The sequence below is a fragment of the Hyperolius riggenbachi genome, chromosome 8, assembly GCF_040937935.1.
Source record: "Hyperolius riggenbachi isolate aHypRig1 chromosome 8, aHypRig1.pri, whole genome shotgun sequence".
In the NCBI taxonomy this organism is placed as follows: domain Eukaryota; kingdom Metazoa; phylum Chordata; class Amphibia; order Anura; family Hyperoliidae; genus Hyperolius; species Hyperolius riggenbachi.
Window position 1 is genome coordinate 136,329,410 of NC_090653.1, and position 17,735 is coordinate 136,347,144.

At 41.8% G+C, this 17,735-nt stretch overlaps 1 protein-coding gene across 2 annotated transcripts in view; it reads right to left on the reverse strand.

Moving 5' to 3' along the window:
- Window positions 1-203: 203 nt before the first annotated feature.
- Window positions 204-17,735, reverse strand: part of VSIG1 (V-set and immunoglobulin domain containing 1) — a 53,689-nt gene continuing 36,157 nt past the window's right edge. For both annotated transcript variants that reach the window (XM_068249611.1, XM_068249612.1), the window contains 5 exons: window positions 11,633-11,825; window positions 7,664-7,813; window positions 7,374-7,493; window positions 4,735-4,861; window positions 204-523 (listed from right to left, as the gene is read on the reverse strand). In XM_068249611.1, coding sequence (XP_068105712.1) covers window positions 397-523; window positions 4,735-4,861; window positions 7,374-7,493; window positions 7,664-7,813; window positions 11,633-11,825 — 717 coding nt within the window. In that variant the 3' untranslated portion in view covers window positions 204-396. The remainder of the gene's footprint in view (window positions 524-4,734; window positions 4,862-7,373; window positions 7,494-7,663; window positions 7,814-11,632; window positions 11,826-17,735) is intronic.

Here is a 17,735-nt window from a genome sequence, read left to right on the forward strand (position 1 = left end):
CAGATATTTACTTAGTGGTCTTTTAGAAAAATAAATTAAGATGGGCAGATATAGCAGATGGGATGATGGTGATTCTGATTATGAAGACTGGCTGCTTGTTATCTTGCTTGCTTCTTCTACAACTATAGTAACACTGTGGCAGTTTACAGTTACAAGCCTACTTCTTACAGTCTGAAGAATTTGCATGTAAGAAAAGTTTCAAGTTTAAAATACACAACAGTTCATTTTATGTCACTATGGAAAAAACATACAATTAGCCATAATACAAGGTATAAAAACAATTTTAAAAAACAACTTTCATCTAAGTGTCATTTACTTTTGACGCGTATAGGCTCATCCCTTGTGCTGTAAAGGGATACTGTATGTTATGAGGATGCTGAACACAGAAACTGCATTTTACACTGCTGGCTCTTCAGGTTGGTCTCTGTATTCTTTGGCTTCTGGGGTCTCAGAAAATACAAGGCTCTCCTTGGCTGGTTCTTCTGGCTCAGACTTTGCAGTATAAGCTCCTGTTGACATTGTTCTGTTGAAGAAACAAAATGTTACCTATGCGCGCATCTAACATTTTATCTTATCATTAAAAAAAAATAGTATGGGGTCTGTGCTTAACCCTTTGAGGACCGGCATCTAACCCTCCCCTTAAGGACCAGAGTAATTTAGTTTTTAAAGGTGGCGCAAGTATAGATAGCCAGGCATAGATATCCCCAGTATAAATACCTAGGGATAGGTGTCCCCAGTATAGACAGGTGTCTTCAGTATAGGGAGGACTTACCTCCCCAGCTTCAGCGAAGATCAGCTCTCCCCGGCATCCAGCCATGCACTGCCGCTAAGTTCCAGTTCCTGGCTTGTTGATGTCATTAAGACAGGACCCGACACTAGATGCAATGCGAGGCTGGATGCCAGGCAGAGAGGAGGGGAAGCGACGATCAGGAGCGTCAGGAAAGGTGAGTCTGGTCTGTTTCCTTTCTTCTGCTGCCACCGCTGCTTCAGTAATCACAGTTGCGACTGTAGTGATCACGTGATCAGGTGCCAATCACCATGGCTCCTGATCAGTGAGGGGAGATGTCAGCTGTCATATGTCAGCTTAACTCCTCTCTTGGGGGTGTGTTATCGCAGCGGGACTTCAAGGATGTTACAGTTACGTCCTGTCACCAATAGGCAGCCACACAGAGCATGTAACTCTAATGCCCTTGGTCCCAAAGGGGTTAAAAAAAGGAACTGTCGTAAAAAGAATACATTTGCCTTCTTATTTTAACAATATTCATTTATAAATGATTTAGTCAGAGTTTTCCCATTGTAAAATCTTTCCTCACCCTGATTTACATTCCGACATTTATCACAGGTGGCTACACCTTTACTGCTGGCAACTTGCAATGCAATGGTTGTGTGTTCTGAGCTGAGTAGAAAAAGCACTTAGTCTCCCTGAGTGTAGTGAGAGAAGTAGGGGGCATAGCTAATCAGCCTAGGCTTGACATTGCTGGGAGGGCGGGGCTAACTGATAGAGTCCATGCTACTCTGAAGGTGCAGACCCAATCTAACCTGACTTTTTAATTAAACATAAGGGGCGTTTACATTGGGAACTATTATAAAAGTATACGTACTACACGTATTGTTGATTGGAAGATGGATGATCCTACAAAATTATGGGTGGAAGTGAAAAACAGAGGAAGGAAACTTCAACTCCAACACTATGGAACTCCCTACCTCTACCCATTAGGGCAGCCCCCTCCTTCAACATCTTCAAGAAAGCCCTCAAAACTCACCTTTTTTACTCTGGCCTACTACCCCTCACAAGTGCTCTTAACCCACAGCTGAACTCTGGTCCCCTACCTTCCGTGTCCTTACCTCTCCCTCTAGATTGTAAGCCTTTGGGCATGGTCCTACCTGATCATGCACATCCATCACTGTAAACCCATGCTATGCATCTGAGTGAACCTAATTTGCCTAATCTCCATGCTCCATTCAGTGACTGACTAAGCATTACCTTGTACTTATACTGTGCTGCCTGATCTGGTCTTTCTTGTATTCAGGTATTGTCATTTTGCTGTATGTCACCCCTAAATATTGTATGTATCCCTATTTATTGTCCAGCACTGCGTAATATGTTGGTGCTTTATAAATACAATAAATAAATAATTAAAGTTTTCCCATGGTTGCGGTATAATGTGCAACATTTATAAAACTAACACCCACCCATTAATTAAAGCAACACCACTTTAAGAAATAATCCAAAATTCCTTCCAGGGCAAGACAGCTTTGTGGTTGGTTCACATATTATAGCATTAAAATGGAAATAAGATTTATACATGTCAAGGGCAACAAGGATATTTGAATTACAAGCTTAGAAGAGGTAGTTAAATATAAAAAGGCAATTAATTCAACTTATGAACCAGATAAAAAGATAAGAAAAAGGTGGCCACACACTATACAATTTTTTAAATATCTGTTCAATTTAAGAATTGCAATCAATTTTTCTGACTGATTGTAACATTTCAAAAATATGACCAATGTACCACACACATATATCCAATTTTTCCCCAATTTCCCAAATTGTGATAAAAATGATTAGGAACTCTGAGAAAGTTGCTAGGGTGTGTATATTAATAAATTGACAATCTAACACACACCATACAATCTTTAGAAAAATTGAAGGCAAATTTCCAGCATTCCGGATCGATAAAAATTGGAAAAAAAACAGGAAATCCGTTCATATTTTTCAGTCGAATTTAATAAAAAAAGCTTTTGTTTTTTTATGAGATCCAATCTTATTTATCGAATTGCTGTAAAATCAGATCATTATATTGTATCGTGTGGGGCCACCTTTAGTCTTTAAGAATTAGAGACCACAGAAGCATAGTTCTTCATTATATCATTTTATGGGCATTACTTTCCACCAAATCTCCAACCACGTCAAAATAAATGGGAAAATGAATTAAAACTACTATTAAAGGAGGAAAAAACATTCTTACTTAGGTATTTATATTATTAAAGCTACAAAGAAACAAAATTTAAAAGAGGATATTGCCGCACAGTGACCCCAGAATAAGCCTTCTTAAATTTCTCCCTGATTCCACTTCTGACAAGTATACCAAGGCTTTTCTTTTCTAGGCCCAGGCATTTGGCTAGGAAAAACGTGAAAAAAGTTGGGATGAGCTCCGTGGTGCTTTTCCTGTGTGGACTGGGTGCACATGGTTAATGCTGTCCTTTCATATCAAAGATTAATTTACGATCGTGGCACTGTGACAAAGTTTGACAATATATAGCTTCTATGGACACAAGAGAACCTTACAAACCTTTAGATTTTTTACTTTACTGCTGCAGGTGACTGTGTACCTCCCTCTATATGCTTGCAGCATAAATATCAGGATATCTTTTGGTATTATTTAGTTTCTGCATCTGTTGTAATCTTAAAACTAGTAATATCAAAACCAGTATCTACAGCAAATACAGTTTAAGGTTGCGACACGATGGTATTGAGGCCCGGCTTATGTGAAGACATTTAAGATCGACATGTCAGATTTACGCTGGGAATGAGGGAACAGAACTACATATAAGGTGGCGATGCCCAATTATACGTTTTTTGAGGGAAATTGAAAACTGTAAAAAGGTATATTATTAATATTTTCCGTATGATATCTCTTGCATCAATATTTGATGAGAGAAGAGGGATAAAAAAAATACACTATTTAAGGAGGTTGGCACCTGAGATAAACCTGGGAGAACCTAGGATGGGAACTATATGAGGAAAGAAAATAGACTGTAGCTTTTCTCAAAATTCTAAACACCACAAACCGGGTCACAAAATTAAAAAGGAACACACAGGAATGGTTGATGGTATAAATATTAATAATGTTAATTAATTGTTAAATATCAGTAAAAATTCAGTTAGCTCTATGTTCTTATATAGTAAGCTCTATGTCAGTGGTCCTCCAACTAAGGCCCGCCGGCCGAATGTAGCCCCCTGAGCCTTTTTTACCGGCCCCCCACACACAAAATGTATTACTTATAGATGTGGTCAGCTACATCTTTAAATATTGGTTGTCCGCATATAGAATAGAAGTGCTGGCACCACCCATCCACATGGAAGCCAGAAAGCAGTAATTCGCTGGTTTCTAATCAAATTCCACATCAGGTGACAGTGCTGTCCAATTGGATTGCAGATTGTCACCTAGGTACGATTCACTGTCTGGCCCACAAAGACTTCTACATCATTTTATGCATAATTCGGCCCCCCAGCAGTTTGAAGTATGTTGACCCGGCCCTCGAACCAAAACGTTTGGGGACCCCTGCTCTATGTGAACAGCCTGTAATTTGTGACTATGGTGGTGCCAACTGAGTAAATTGGGCATTCATATAGCTGAACTCCAGCTGGGCTGTGACACTGTGCTCAGCTATACAGGTGAGTGTTAGGCGTGGGGGTGGGGGGGGGGAGTAGTATGTGGTATAGGCCATGGGAGCTGATAGTAGAATATCAGTAATATTACACTACTGATATTCAAACTATTGGCAACAGCAAGCGGCCAAGTTAATGTATTAAATTTATGCGGCGGAGGGAAGATAAAATTGACCAGATAAACAGTGGTAGGATACTGGCGTGGGGGAAACATGAAGTGACAGGAGGGGAAAGATGCAACCATGTTTCTGTTTCCATTTACAACATAATCCATTTTCCTGTATTAAAATATCCCGTCCATCCTATGCTGTACCCAGCAAGCACAGATTTACTAATCTTACTTCAGTTCAGTGGCGGGTTTTTGTGCTTTCCTCTTCTTCTTTGTAACGATGTACCAAACGACCACAAAAATAACAGTTGCCAAGAGAACTGCAGCAAAGATACCGCCTATAATAATGCCTGCTCCCCCTGTAGAAACAAGATTTATCAATGTAAGAATTGCATGCATAGTTCTGGGTACATTTTCAGCTGAGACATCCAAGTATGTGGCCTCAACAAAGTAAAAGGAAACCTGTTATAACTGATAGGCTGGCATTGCTACAAGGAAGGGTCAATGAGATGCTAATAATTCAGAACAAGCAAAGTTTATGCTCATGTTAAGCAAATGTGTTAATCTTGGTACTGGACCAGTCAAACGCTGCAGCTGCTGCATTTGAATAGTCAATGTCGACACTACATACATTTCAGTTCTACACAGCGTGGGAGAAGGTAATTTTATTGTTGTCTTGTCCCCATCCTTCAGAATACCTTTAATTTCCTACCCAGACAGGAGGTGGTGGGAAACATTTCTCCAACAGGGACAGGACCAACAATTGATAAAAATCAAGTCGACAACAAATTGGCAGTCCACACCACCACCACATGCCTTCTCAGGAACCCTAATATGGGTGCTAACCTACTAGATAAAATAATGTATGTAACAAAAATGTATTTAGAAATACTACCCTGGAGCACCATGAGAAAATGTACGATTTGGACTTGCCAGTATTGCTATTCCTGGCTTATGCAGGCAGGAGCGTAGCGCTGTTTCACAGGGCCTCCCTGTAAAACTTTTGTGAGCCCCCCCCCCACCTTCATCCAGACCCCATCCCTGGTGCTCGGTCGGGACTTCTTCCTTTTTTCATCCACCAGGGCCACCCTCCCATGCTCCACTCCACTCATCCAGACCCACAACGATGTGACCATGATGTCGCTTACCTCTTCCACGTCAGGTCTCTCCATCATTTTTGCTGCAGCCACTGGCATCCTTTGACCTCCTCTTTGTCTTCCGCACATCATGTGAATTTATGCCACGTGCAAAGACACTAAGGACAAGAGGAAGACAAGGGACACCTAGTGGCTTCAGTGGGAGTGCTGGTAAGACCTAACAGTGGAAGAGGAAAGCCCCATCACTGCCGCCAAGCTGATCTGTGGATATGAATAAGCAGAGACGATGAGGGAAGCACAGGAGTCGGGCCCTGATGGAGGAGGAAGGAAAGTCCATGCCCCTCCTTTTTCCTTGCTGAGGTGGTATAGTTTATTCTCCTAGACCCTCAGTGGTTTTGGGCAGTATGTTCTAGCTCTTTATGTCTCATCCACTTGCTTGAGGTCTTCACAACGATAATGGAAGAAATGATGAGCTCCAAAAGTTAAGTGGTGTTATCCTGTTGGCCCACCTGAATTCATAGACAGGATGATATCAGTATTTGTGGGAAATTCAAGTGGACTCTAGCTTAATCTGCACAGAATCTGCTTCTAAGCGCTGGCATTTCGCCTTTGGAAGTTGCAGTGCTGTTTTGCATTATACTGAACTGAAACTTGCAACCTATGCACAGGGACAGTTTTAGGCATAATAAGGTCTTCACCAAAATGAACATGAAGCCCCTTACATTTGACTGTAAAGTTGTGATTTCTGAGATCCCTGACATGGGAACCTCTAAGGAGCATGACCAAAGCTGTAATGGCTGGAGGGAGAAAATGTAAATATGTATTAACAGAATTCAAAATTTCTGTGGGTTCTCTTCTGATGCTGAGCCACCAACAGTCTGATCTGTTCTGGCTTGGGGTTAGTAAAGCTAGTGAAGGTGGGATTAAACAGGGAAAGGTACCGTACTTTCCAAGACTACTGCATGAAGAATTCAATATCATTAACTCATCAAGGGAAAAAAGACAGCAATAGGGCAAGGCCTCTTAACCTACCCATTTGTTCTCTACTCTCAACAATTCTTAGTTGGTGGTATCTCCTGAGCACTAGCGATGGTCATGCCTAGGAGAACTCATGGAGAAGCATGCGATTTGTTTGATCGGCTGATAGATTTTAAAAGCTCTGATTTGTTGTGATCACACCCTGCTTTAGCAAATGATCATGACAAGCTAATCAGAGACTTACATATCTATCACCTGACCAATAAGACGTCTTTGATGTCAGGAATACACAGGACGTTTCCGCGGCTCGATTATGCCGCCGGACCGATTCCCGCTCGTCCCTGCATGTGATTCTCTTATCTTCTGCTCGTTTTCCTTATCTTTTTCTATTGTCCCGCCTGTAGGATCAATCGATCCGGCGGGCGATTGGACACGTCGGAAATTTTCAATCGAGCCATCTAATGGCTCGATCGAGCCGCGGAAACGCACCGTTTATTCCCGGCATTAGACATGATATCACCACCGTACTAAACACCTGTGAACTTAACGACATTGCCCAAGCTGGCTGAAAATAACTTGTATGGGATTTTTCAAGTCAGCTGTATTGAGGTTTATAGCGCCGAAATAACCACCAGAAGATGGAAAAGACAGAAAGAGGTAAATGTAACTTTTTCATTTCTCTTGATTAAACTTTTTGATTGGTAAATGTGCTTTTGAATTTTCCATGCTGCCATTGTCTTTTGCATTGTAAATGTAAATGTGTAGTCTACTGAATAAATAAGATAAAATTCTGTACCCTCTGCATGGAGATCCACTTCACAGGTTGAACTGCCCAGGCCATTGCTTGCTGTGCAGCGGTAGTATCCATGTTCAAATTTAGTCATGTTCCCAATGGTCAAGAGTCCTCCCACTTGTTCTGTAAAATCAGTTCATAAGTATTAAAAACGATTTGAATAGATAGATAGTGCTGGAATTTTCTTGTAGCTCTCCCTGGTACATATCCTTATCATGGATGATTTCCACACATATATGATTATTATACTGTACATATATCATTTATATGACAGTCCCAACAATGCTCCTTACCTCCATTTACTGGCTTCAGAACTCCATTGTCAACTTTATTCCAGGTGTAGACTGGCTGGGGCATTCCTTGCAGAGAAATGCAGATCAGTGTTATACTGTGTCCCACTTCCATGTGTCCCTCAATACTGCAGTGTGGTGTAGATGGTGGAACTGTTGGATATATGATGGAATGTACAATTAAAACACAAATCTTGAAATTACATTAGACTTCAATGCAGTTTCATATTATGAACTAAATAGGTGATGGAAGACCTTAAAGGTAGCGTAACACACATTCAAGGTAAACATTATTTGCTTGCAAGATACTTAGGCTGAACACTCTGAAAATGCCAAGAGCGATTTCGCTACTTAAAAGTGAAGAGATTTCCATAGCAATATAGGAAATGGCTTTTCCCTATGAAATCACTCTGAAAATGCTGCAGGACCCGCTATTGCGATTTCGGCAAATTGCAATCGCTCCCGTGGGCTCACCTCCATTAACTTCCATTAGCCTAGCGCTTTTGGAGTAGTCGCCGATTCCAAAGCACAGCTAATAGCATTTTAGTGGGCTATAGCCCTCAGAACTATTTTACACCGAGAATGAATCGCATCACGTTGCATGTAGCAATTTTGGAGTGATTGTGATTCTGTAACAAGTACAGTATAGGAAAACAAAAGTGCAATAAAATGGATGCAAAATCGCAAGTGCTTTTTGGTGTGAAACAGCCCTAAATGCTGTTAAGAATGTTCCAAAATTGTATGCAGTTTAAAGGATGTAAGTGCACATACTGTACATGTGTATTTATACAAAATACTGCCCCCCCCCTTCCCAAAAAAGGTACCTAGTAATTTTTGTAGCAAGCATTTTATTTCTATTCCATCTGGCTGCTTTCTCTAGTTAGTTAGGGCTTATGAGTGAAACATAAAAGGTCTCACCAATGATTTCAATAGAAAGGCTGTAGAGAGTGCGGTCTGAAAAAGCAGCAGCAGTTAAATAATAAAAAGTACAATCTGTTGTGATCACTAGTCCCCACTCCCCTGTTCTCAGGGCAGGATTCAAGCCAAGGCCACATAGGCCATGGCCTAGGGCACCACAGGATCAAGGGCGGGTGGGTAGCAGACTACACTAGGGTTGGGGGAAAGGGTCACCCGGCTACCTATACTGGAGGGAGGTGGGTCATCAGGCTATCTATACGGACGGGGGGGGCAGTCATCTGGCTTCTTATGCAAGAGGGAAGGGGGAGGGGACATCAGACTACTTATACTAGAGGAACGGAGGGGTCATTGCGCTATCTAAACTGGAGGGGGGTGGGAGGTTATCTGGCTACCTATACTGGACGACCTTGGGTGGTAAAGAGTACAAATACTAGAGGTAAGGGTCAACGGGCTACCTACAGTGGGTTGCAAAAGTATTCGGCCCCCTTGACGTTTTCAACATTTTGTCACATTACTGCCACAATCATGCATCAATTTTATTGGAATTCTACATGAAAGACCAATACAACATGGTGTACATGTGAGAAGTGGATCGAAAATCATACATCATTCCAAACATTATTCGGCCCCCTGATTCAATACTTTGTACAACCACCTTTTGCTGCAATTACAGCTGCCAGTCTTTTAGGGTATGTCTCTACCAGCTTTGCACATCTAGAGACTGAAATCCTTGCCCATTCTTCTTTGCAAAACAGCTCCAGCTCAGTCAGATTAGATGGACAGCGTTTGTGAACAGCAGTTTTCAGATCTTGCCACAGATTCTCAATTGGATTTAGATCTGGACTTTGAATGGGACATTCTAACACATGGATATGTTTTGTTTTAAACCATTCGATTGTTTCCCTGGCTTTATGTTTAGGGTCATTGTCCTGCTGGAAGGTGAACCTCCGCCCTAGTCTCAAGTCTTTTGCAGTCTCCAAGAGGTTTTCTTCCAAGTTTGCCCTGTAGTTTGCTCCATCCATCTACCCATCAACTCTGACCAGCTTCCCTGTCCCTGCTGAAGAGATGCACCCCCCAATCATGATGCTGCCACCACGATATTTGACAGTGGGGATGGTGTGTTCAGAGTGATGTGCAGTGTTCGTTTTCTGCCACACATAGCGTTTTGCATTTTGGCCAAAAAGCTCCATTTTGGTATCATCTGACCAGAGCACCTTCTTCCACATGGTTGCTGTGTCCCCCACATGGCTTGTGGCAAACTGCAAACGGGACTTCTTATGCTTTCTGTTAACAATGCCTTTCTTCTTGCCACTCTTCCATAAAGGCCAACTTTGTGCAATGCACGACTAATAATTGTCCTATGGACAGATTCCCCCACCTGAGCTGTAGATCTCTGCAGCTCGTCCAGAGTCACCATGGGCCTCTTGACTGCATTTCTGATCAGTGCTCTCCTTGTTTGGCCTGTGAGTTTAGGTGGATGGCCTTGTCTTGGTAGGTTTACAATTGTGCCATACTCCTTCCATTTCTGAATGATCGCTTGAACAGTGCTCCTTGGGATGCTCAAGGCTTTGGAAATCTTTTTGTAGCCTAAGCCTGCTTTAAGTTTCTCAATAACTTGATCCCTGACCTGTCTTGTGTGTTCTTTGGACTTCACGGTGTTGTTGCTCCCAATATTCTCTTAGACAACCTCTGAGGCCCTCACAGAGCAGCTGTATTTGTATTGACATTAGATTACACACAGGTGCACTCTATTTAGTCATTAGCACTCATCAGGCAATGTCTATAGGCAACTGACTGCACTTAGATCAAAGGGGGCCGAATAATTATGCACACCCCACTTTGCAGTTATTTATTTGTAAAAAATGTTTGGAATCATGTATGATTTTCGTTCCAATTCTCCCCACTGTGTATTGGTCTTGTGGAATTCCAATAAAATTGATTCATGTTTGTGGCAGTAATATGACAAAATGTGGAAAACTTCAAGGGGGCCGAATACTTTTGCAACCCACTGTATACTGGAGGGGGAGAGGGAAGGGTCATCTGGCTACCTATACTGGAGCACCTTGGGTGGTAAAGAGTACAAATCTGGCTTTGTCTGTACTACTTCTAGGAGCTGTTGTGGGAAGCAGATATTGGGGCCTATTAGAAGGCGTTTGGGGATCAAGGGCAAATTTTGGATAAATGTACATTATAAGTGCATTTATCCTATGAAAATAGCTAATATAAGAACTTGAATCTTGAATCTTATCCTTTCATTCTCTTTAATCTCCTATTCAACAAGATTGAAAAAGGGAGGTCAGGCACAGTGAGCTAATCAGCTTCTACTGAATTACTTAGAACTAATACCAAAAGCTTAAGTTCGCAATGGGGCATTGCGGTGTGACGTAATGGACACAGAGTTACACGGAATGATGCATTGAAATGTAAAACCTTTGTGCCATCCACAGTGCATTCGCTGTGATGAGTGCAGCGTCTCAACACACTGCATACAGTGCATTACCCCATAACGCACATTTTAACAGTGACTATGCTTCACTGTTTTGATGCAACTGCCATATAATGTGTCGTGCGACTTTCCAGGGAACGCATCGCAACTCCCATTGTGAACATAGCTTAACACTGAAAATTTGCTTGCAGAGGACAGTGGAGAACCTCATATTTGAGACTTTGTTTGTTAGTGTCTCTCAGTGCTTAACACTGGCAAGTTAGAGAACAGGATAGGGCCCTTTGTGTTAACTACTTGATTGTCATGGCATCGTCGAAAATATAGTTGTGTATAGCAAACTGATTACTGTATAATGATGAATTTGATCAGTTGTTTAAGTGACTAACAGAACAATTTCTTTTTGACACCAATAATACGGTGGTTGAAAACATTGTTCATTAAATAACTTAAATAATAATTATTTATGTACTTGTTATATGAGCACTTGGGTTCCCTTTGTCTAACATTATACTTTGTTTTAAAAAAAAAAAAACATTTAGAATCAAATGTGAAATAATAATAGGAAAAAAATAACTTGTACATGAAAATTGTATACACATTCTAAGTACCCTGTACAGTCAGATGAACAAATCCCTGTCCCATGCCATCAGGAAAGTTGGACACTTCACATTTGTACGATCCAGTATCTTGTGGCTGCATGTTTGTTATAGTTATTGAAGCATTTCCAGTGTTATTGTATCCAATCACTCTGTTTTTAAACTTTGCCCCAGGGAAGGGTTGTCCATTCTGGAGAAAATAGACCTAGAATATAAGAGACATTTATCAGTTGTCTACTCTACTCCACTGAGTATTCACAATATTGCCATATATTAAGACACTCAAGCAGGACACAGGCATGTCAACATCAGGCCTTTAAAAAGAGTAAGTAGGCTGCCTTGTCAGTAGCACTGCAACTATTATCATCTTCATTGCAGATGGCCATTTATATAACGTGCAATTAAATATATTACATTATACTTGTGTTTCCTGTAAATGTTTTACATGCAAGTTTACAAATATTTTTACAGATTTTATGCATTAATGTTTAAGCTTGTTTTAGAGACTTTCTAAGATGGCCTTTTAGACTCCGGAGCTCTGCAGTTGCCAGTATTTCCAGCCTTTAAGACAACCCTTTGTATTGGGCAGAAGAAAACCGGGACCATCTTAGAAGTCCTTAATGCATCCTGGAACTGTAAATCCAGCACCCGATTATGGGGCATTAAATAATACAATACATTACATATACAATACAATACATTTGTAAAGTGCTCTCCCCCGATAGGACTTAAAGCGCATAGATATGTCTCAGTTCAATACAGGGTTGCAGGCTGGACTGTGTTACAGAGTAAATGGTCAGGAGTTCATAAATGCCAGACTAAACAGGTGGCTTTTCAGTTTTCTTAAATGCTTCCAGGGATGGAAAGGTCTTGATTGGGTGTGGCAGGGAGTTCCAAAGTGTAGGGATAGCATGACAGAAGGCTCTGTCTCCAAAGGTTTTGACATGGACTCTAGGGGTGACCAAGTTATTACATTCTTTTGAACTAAGATTGTGGGGGGGGGGGGGGGTGCAGTTGATGACATACAGACTCTTACGTGCCCAGGAGAAAGCCAGTATTGCAGAAGCAGTACACTTAGTACACAACCACCACAGTGTTAGAAAACCTTACAGGTTACACTTGCAGACATTGTAGAGCACAATGAACCATAACTCCCATCTCTATCACTCTATCCCTCTTTCTTCTTCAATTGTTCCTCTTTCAGTACTGATGTACAGTTCTATGTAAATGTATGTATTTTTCTACTGAGAATTTTTTTTCAATTACTCTGAACTTTATTCCCATAATTTACATATATACATTTCTTACTTTTAAAATGTTAATTAGAAGGAAAGTAATGATGATAGAAATAAAACTGTGTTGCTTGAATTATAAAAACTCTTTTGCTTACGAATTTATCTAGAGAAGTGTGGCAGGGTGTGAACAGAGGTGTGACGGGGTGTGATTAGAGATGTGGCAAGGTTACAATTAGCAGTGTGGTGGGGGTGTGATTAAAAGCGTGATAGGGTGTGATTAGAGGCATGATGGAATGTGATTAGAGGTGTGGCAGGGGTGTGATTAGAGGTGTGGTGGGGATTTCATTAGAGGCGTGGTGTGATATGATTTGAGGTGTGACGGGGGTGTGATTAGAGGTGTGACGGGGGTGTGATTAGAGGTGTGACGGGGTGTGATTAGAGGTATGGCGGGGGTGTGATTAGAGGTGTGGTGGTGATTTCATTAGAGGCGTGGTGTGATATGATTTGAGGTGTGACGGGGGTGTGATTAGAGCTGTGACGGGGGTGTGATTAGAGGTATGGCGGGGGTGTGATTAGAGGTGTGGTGGTGATTTCATTAGAGGCGTGGTGTGATATGATTTGAGGTGTGACGGGGGTGTGATTAGAGGTGTGGCGGGGGTGTGATTAGAGGTGTGGTGGTGATTTCATTATAGGCGTGGTGTCATATGATTTGAGGTGTGACGGGGGTCTGATTAGAGGTGTGGTGGGGGTGTGATTAGAGGTGTGGCAGGGGTGTGTCCTACAGATGTCCCTCTTTCTTATTTAAAAAAATTGGGAGGTATGATTAACCACATCGTTAGGTTTGTAACTGAGTCAGTGACAACAGATATATATATATATTGTTAGCTTGTCTTGAGTCTGAAACACAATGAAGAAAAAGAGAGATAAGGGAATTTAAAAGTTGCAAAAAATGACTTCACTATACACATTTATTTAATTACAACAGGCACTTGAAAGACTTGAGTAACTAAGGCAAAAGTAAGAGTGAATGGGATTTCAGAGAACATAGGGCCAGATTTATCAAAGCATTACCGACAGTTTTTTCTTCTAAAACTGTTCTAACCAGCAGAAGAACAGTTCTGCATGATAGTAAGAAACTTCCCAAAGCCTATGTAATAGCGGCAGTTTAGCTTGGATTTCTAGAGCTACACTACAGTTAAGAAAAGTGCAAATCCATCCCTGAACTGCTGCAGATTAAGAAGTGCTCATTAGCAGTTCTACAGATAGTGCAGATGTGATTTGTGAAGGGCTCCTCCCCCCTCACCCAGAGCTTGCTGACAGCAGATGTATTGGTTACCTCAGCAACAGCAATTCCCCTCACACACTGCACTGCCTGAGAGACCTTCTTAGCTCCTTCTATTCCTTACAGTTTAAGAAGGAATCTGCACTATCTAGTGATTTCTTAGGATGTCTGAGACAGTTCTGCATGGATTTCTAAAAACCGAGTAATATTTTGTCTCAGGGCTCGTTTCCACTATTGCGGTGCGGAATCGCCTGGATTCCACCGCTGATGAAATCGCATGCGGATGCGATTCCCCATGCGGTTTTTACCGCGAATTCGCATGCGAATTCGCATAGGTGAGGGTATATGCGATTTTAACCATGTCACTGCCTGTGTGAATTTACATCGGTACCTATGCGAATTCGCGGCAAAAAACGCATGGGGAAAACGCATGCGATTTCCCTATTAAATACATTGCATGCGATTCGCATGCATTCCACTCTCAGGCGAATTCGTTGGCTCTTTTGTGCGTTTTTTCACCGCTCAAAAAAACGCACATCACCAACGCAACAGTGGAAACAGGCCCATTCACTTGCATACCATGTGCGAATCCGCATGCGTTGGACGCATGCGGATTCGCGATAGTGGAAACGAGCCCTCAGACACTCTTGATAAATCTGGCCCAGAGACACAGACCAGATCTGGTTGCTCTGCAACACATTGCTGAGCAAGTCACATGACCAGTGCTGCAGCATGGGAGTATTCAAATTGTCTCTGTTGCTTTCCAGTCTGATAATACAATTTTCAAATTCTTCAACCCTTAATATACATACACACCACATACAATTGACATACACTCCAAGTGTAGATGTCTTAAAAAGTCCTTTATTGTCAACTGATAAGACCAATCACATACCCCAATATCCAACTTTTTTCTCGAGGGACCTATGCTTAAAGAACAACTGACGTGAGAAATAAATGGAGGCTGCCATATTTATTTCCTTTTATACAATACCACCAGTTGCCTGGCAGTCCTACTGGTCTATTAGGATGCAGTAGTGTCTGAATAATGCCAGAAACAAGCATGAAGCTAATCTTTCAGATCTGACAATAATGTCAGAAACACCTGATCTGCTGCATGCTTGTACAGGGTTTATGGCTATGAATAAAGAAAACTCTTTGAACGAGAAGGTGTGTCCAAACTTTTGGTCTGTACTATATATCAGTGGGAACATTATAGAAAACACTTACCCTGCTCTCTGTTTCATTCTTCACTGTTCAGCTTGCTTGTTAACAGTCCTGATAAAATCCTGAGCATTAAGTCAGGCTTTGCTATAATGACTCAGCTATAATGATTCCTGAGCAGAGCCAGAAAACCTATGGGCTCACTATACACCAGTGGCTCTGTAACATGTATAAGCTACAGGCTCACTATACATCAGTGGCACTGTAGCATGTATACGTTTTAGGCTCAGTATACACCCGCTGCTCTGTAACATGTATAAGCTATAGGCTCGCTATACACCAGCAGCTCTGTAGCATGTATGAGCTATAGGCTCACTATACACCAGGGGTTATGTAGCATGTATAAGCTATAGGCTCACTACACACCAGCAGCCCTGTAACATGTATAAGATATAAGATATAGGCTCACTATACACCCGCAGCCCAGTAACATGTATAAGCTATAGGCTCACTATACACCAGCAGCTCTGTAACATGTATAAGTTATAGGCTTACTACACACCAGCAGCTCTGTAACATGTATAAGCTGTGGGCCCACTATACACCAGCAGCTCTGTAACATGTATAAGCTGTGGGCTCACTATACACCAGCAGCTCTGTAGCTTGTATAGGTTATAGGCTCCCTATACACTAGCGGCCCTGTAACATGTATGAGCTATAGGCTCACTGTACACCAGTGGCTCTGTAACATGTATGGGCCACAGGCTTTGTTATACACCAGCGGCTCGGTAACACGTATAAGCCATAGGCTGACTATACACCAGCGGCTCTGTAACATGTATAAGATATAAGCTATAGGCTTGCTGCACACCGGTCGCTGTGTAACATTTATAAGCTATAGGCTTGCTGTGCACTGGAGGCTCTGTAATATGTATAAATTATAGGCTTACTATAAACCAATATAGCAGAACACCGGCTGAATAGGGTGCTCTGATGTATACAGGGTGCAGGGTGGGAGCCCTGTTCCAGCACTTTGAATAGAAGGTATGCATTGAGCATGACAGAGCACTAAGGGGGTGGCCACCTTTGATAGACAACACCTGGCTGGGTGAGCGTTACCCAATTATCCACAGTATTTAATAGCCCATCATGTAATGGGCACTTCAGCTCTGACTTGAGCTATTTTGCTGCTGGGGGATACTTTGTTAGTGGGTGTGGGGTTCTCTGTTTATTATTTTCTGCACGTTATTATGCTCCTGCCGAAATCTGTTTAAGATGAAACATATCGAGCACTGTTAGCACTGTGTATAATATGTATAGCTCTCCCTAAACCCTATATATACTCCTCAGCTGCATTGTAACTTCTTTGTGTGAGCAAGGTGATTGAGACAACAGGCTGGCGGAATTAAGCATATCAGCCAGCCTAAGTTGCTACCTGCCTGCCTTTATTGCTGCAGGTCTGGACACCTCTATGCTCTATACAACTTTGGTAATTTACCATAAACACCTGTATACTTCAACCCAGTGTTCTAGGGCTAGCCACACCCCACAGCGTGTGCATCAAGATATACAGCTGCCTGCACACTTATTGCTCTTGAGTGTACTGTGTGTATGTGTGTGTGTGTGGGGGGGGGGGGGAATAGGCAAAGACACCCGCCTGGGCATACAGTCACAATATCAGGTTGTTAATTATATTGCATCTTTAATAACCATTATGTAGTCTGTGTAGACACACAAACAAGTGGTCGAGATTTGCGACACTCCTATCAGTACTGTTTAGGAAGTTTGAGCCAGTTTTGACTCCCGTGTTGTGTATATATATATATATATATATATATATATATATATAGTGGGTTGCAAAAGTATTCGGCCCTCTTGAAGTTTTCCACATTTTGTCACATTACTGCCACAAACATGCATCAATTTTATTGGAATTTCACGTGAAAGACCAATACAAAGTGGTGTACATGTGATAAGTAGATCGAAAATCATACATCATTCCAAACATTTTTTACAAATAAATAACTGCAAACTGGGGTGTGCGTAATTATTCGGCCCCCTGAGTCAATACTTTGTAGAACCACCTTTTGCTGCAATTACAGCTGCCAGTCTTTTAGGTTATGTCTCTACCAGCTTTGCACATTGTGAGAATCCGCTTAGCTGCCTGCGCAGGCAGGCAGCCTTTTGACCATTGTTTAGGTTTGCATGCTGCAGGACTCTGGAAAGGAGACCTTCTGTCAGTTTTGCAGCTTGTGCTTGCTGAGGAATTTGCATACGTTGTCATGCAAATTGCCTGGCCACATTCATTGGAGGCGTGTACTATAAGTACTATGTGTTTCCCACAATGCTTGGCTGGTCATAAGGATGAAACACTACTGGAGGAGTGTCAGCCTTACTCTCTGTTTGAAGATCAGCTTAGAGTAATTCCTGAAAC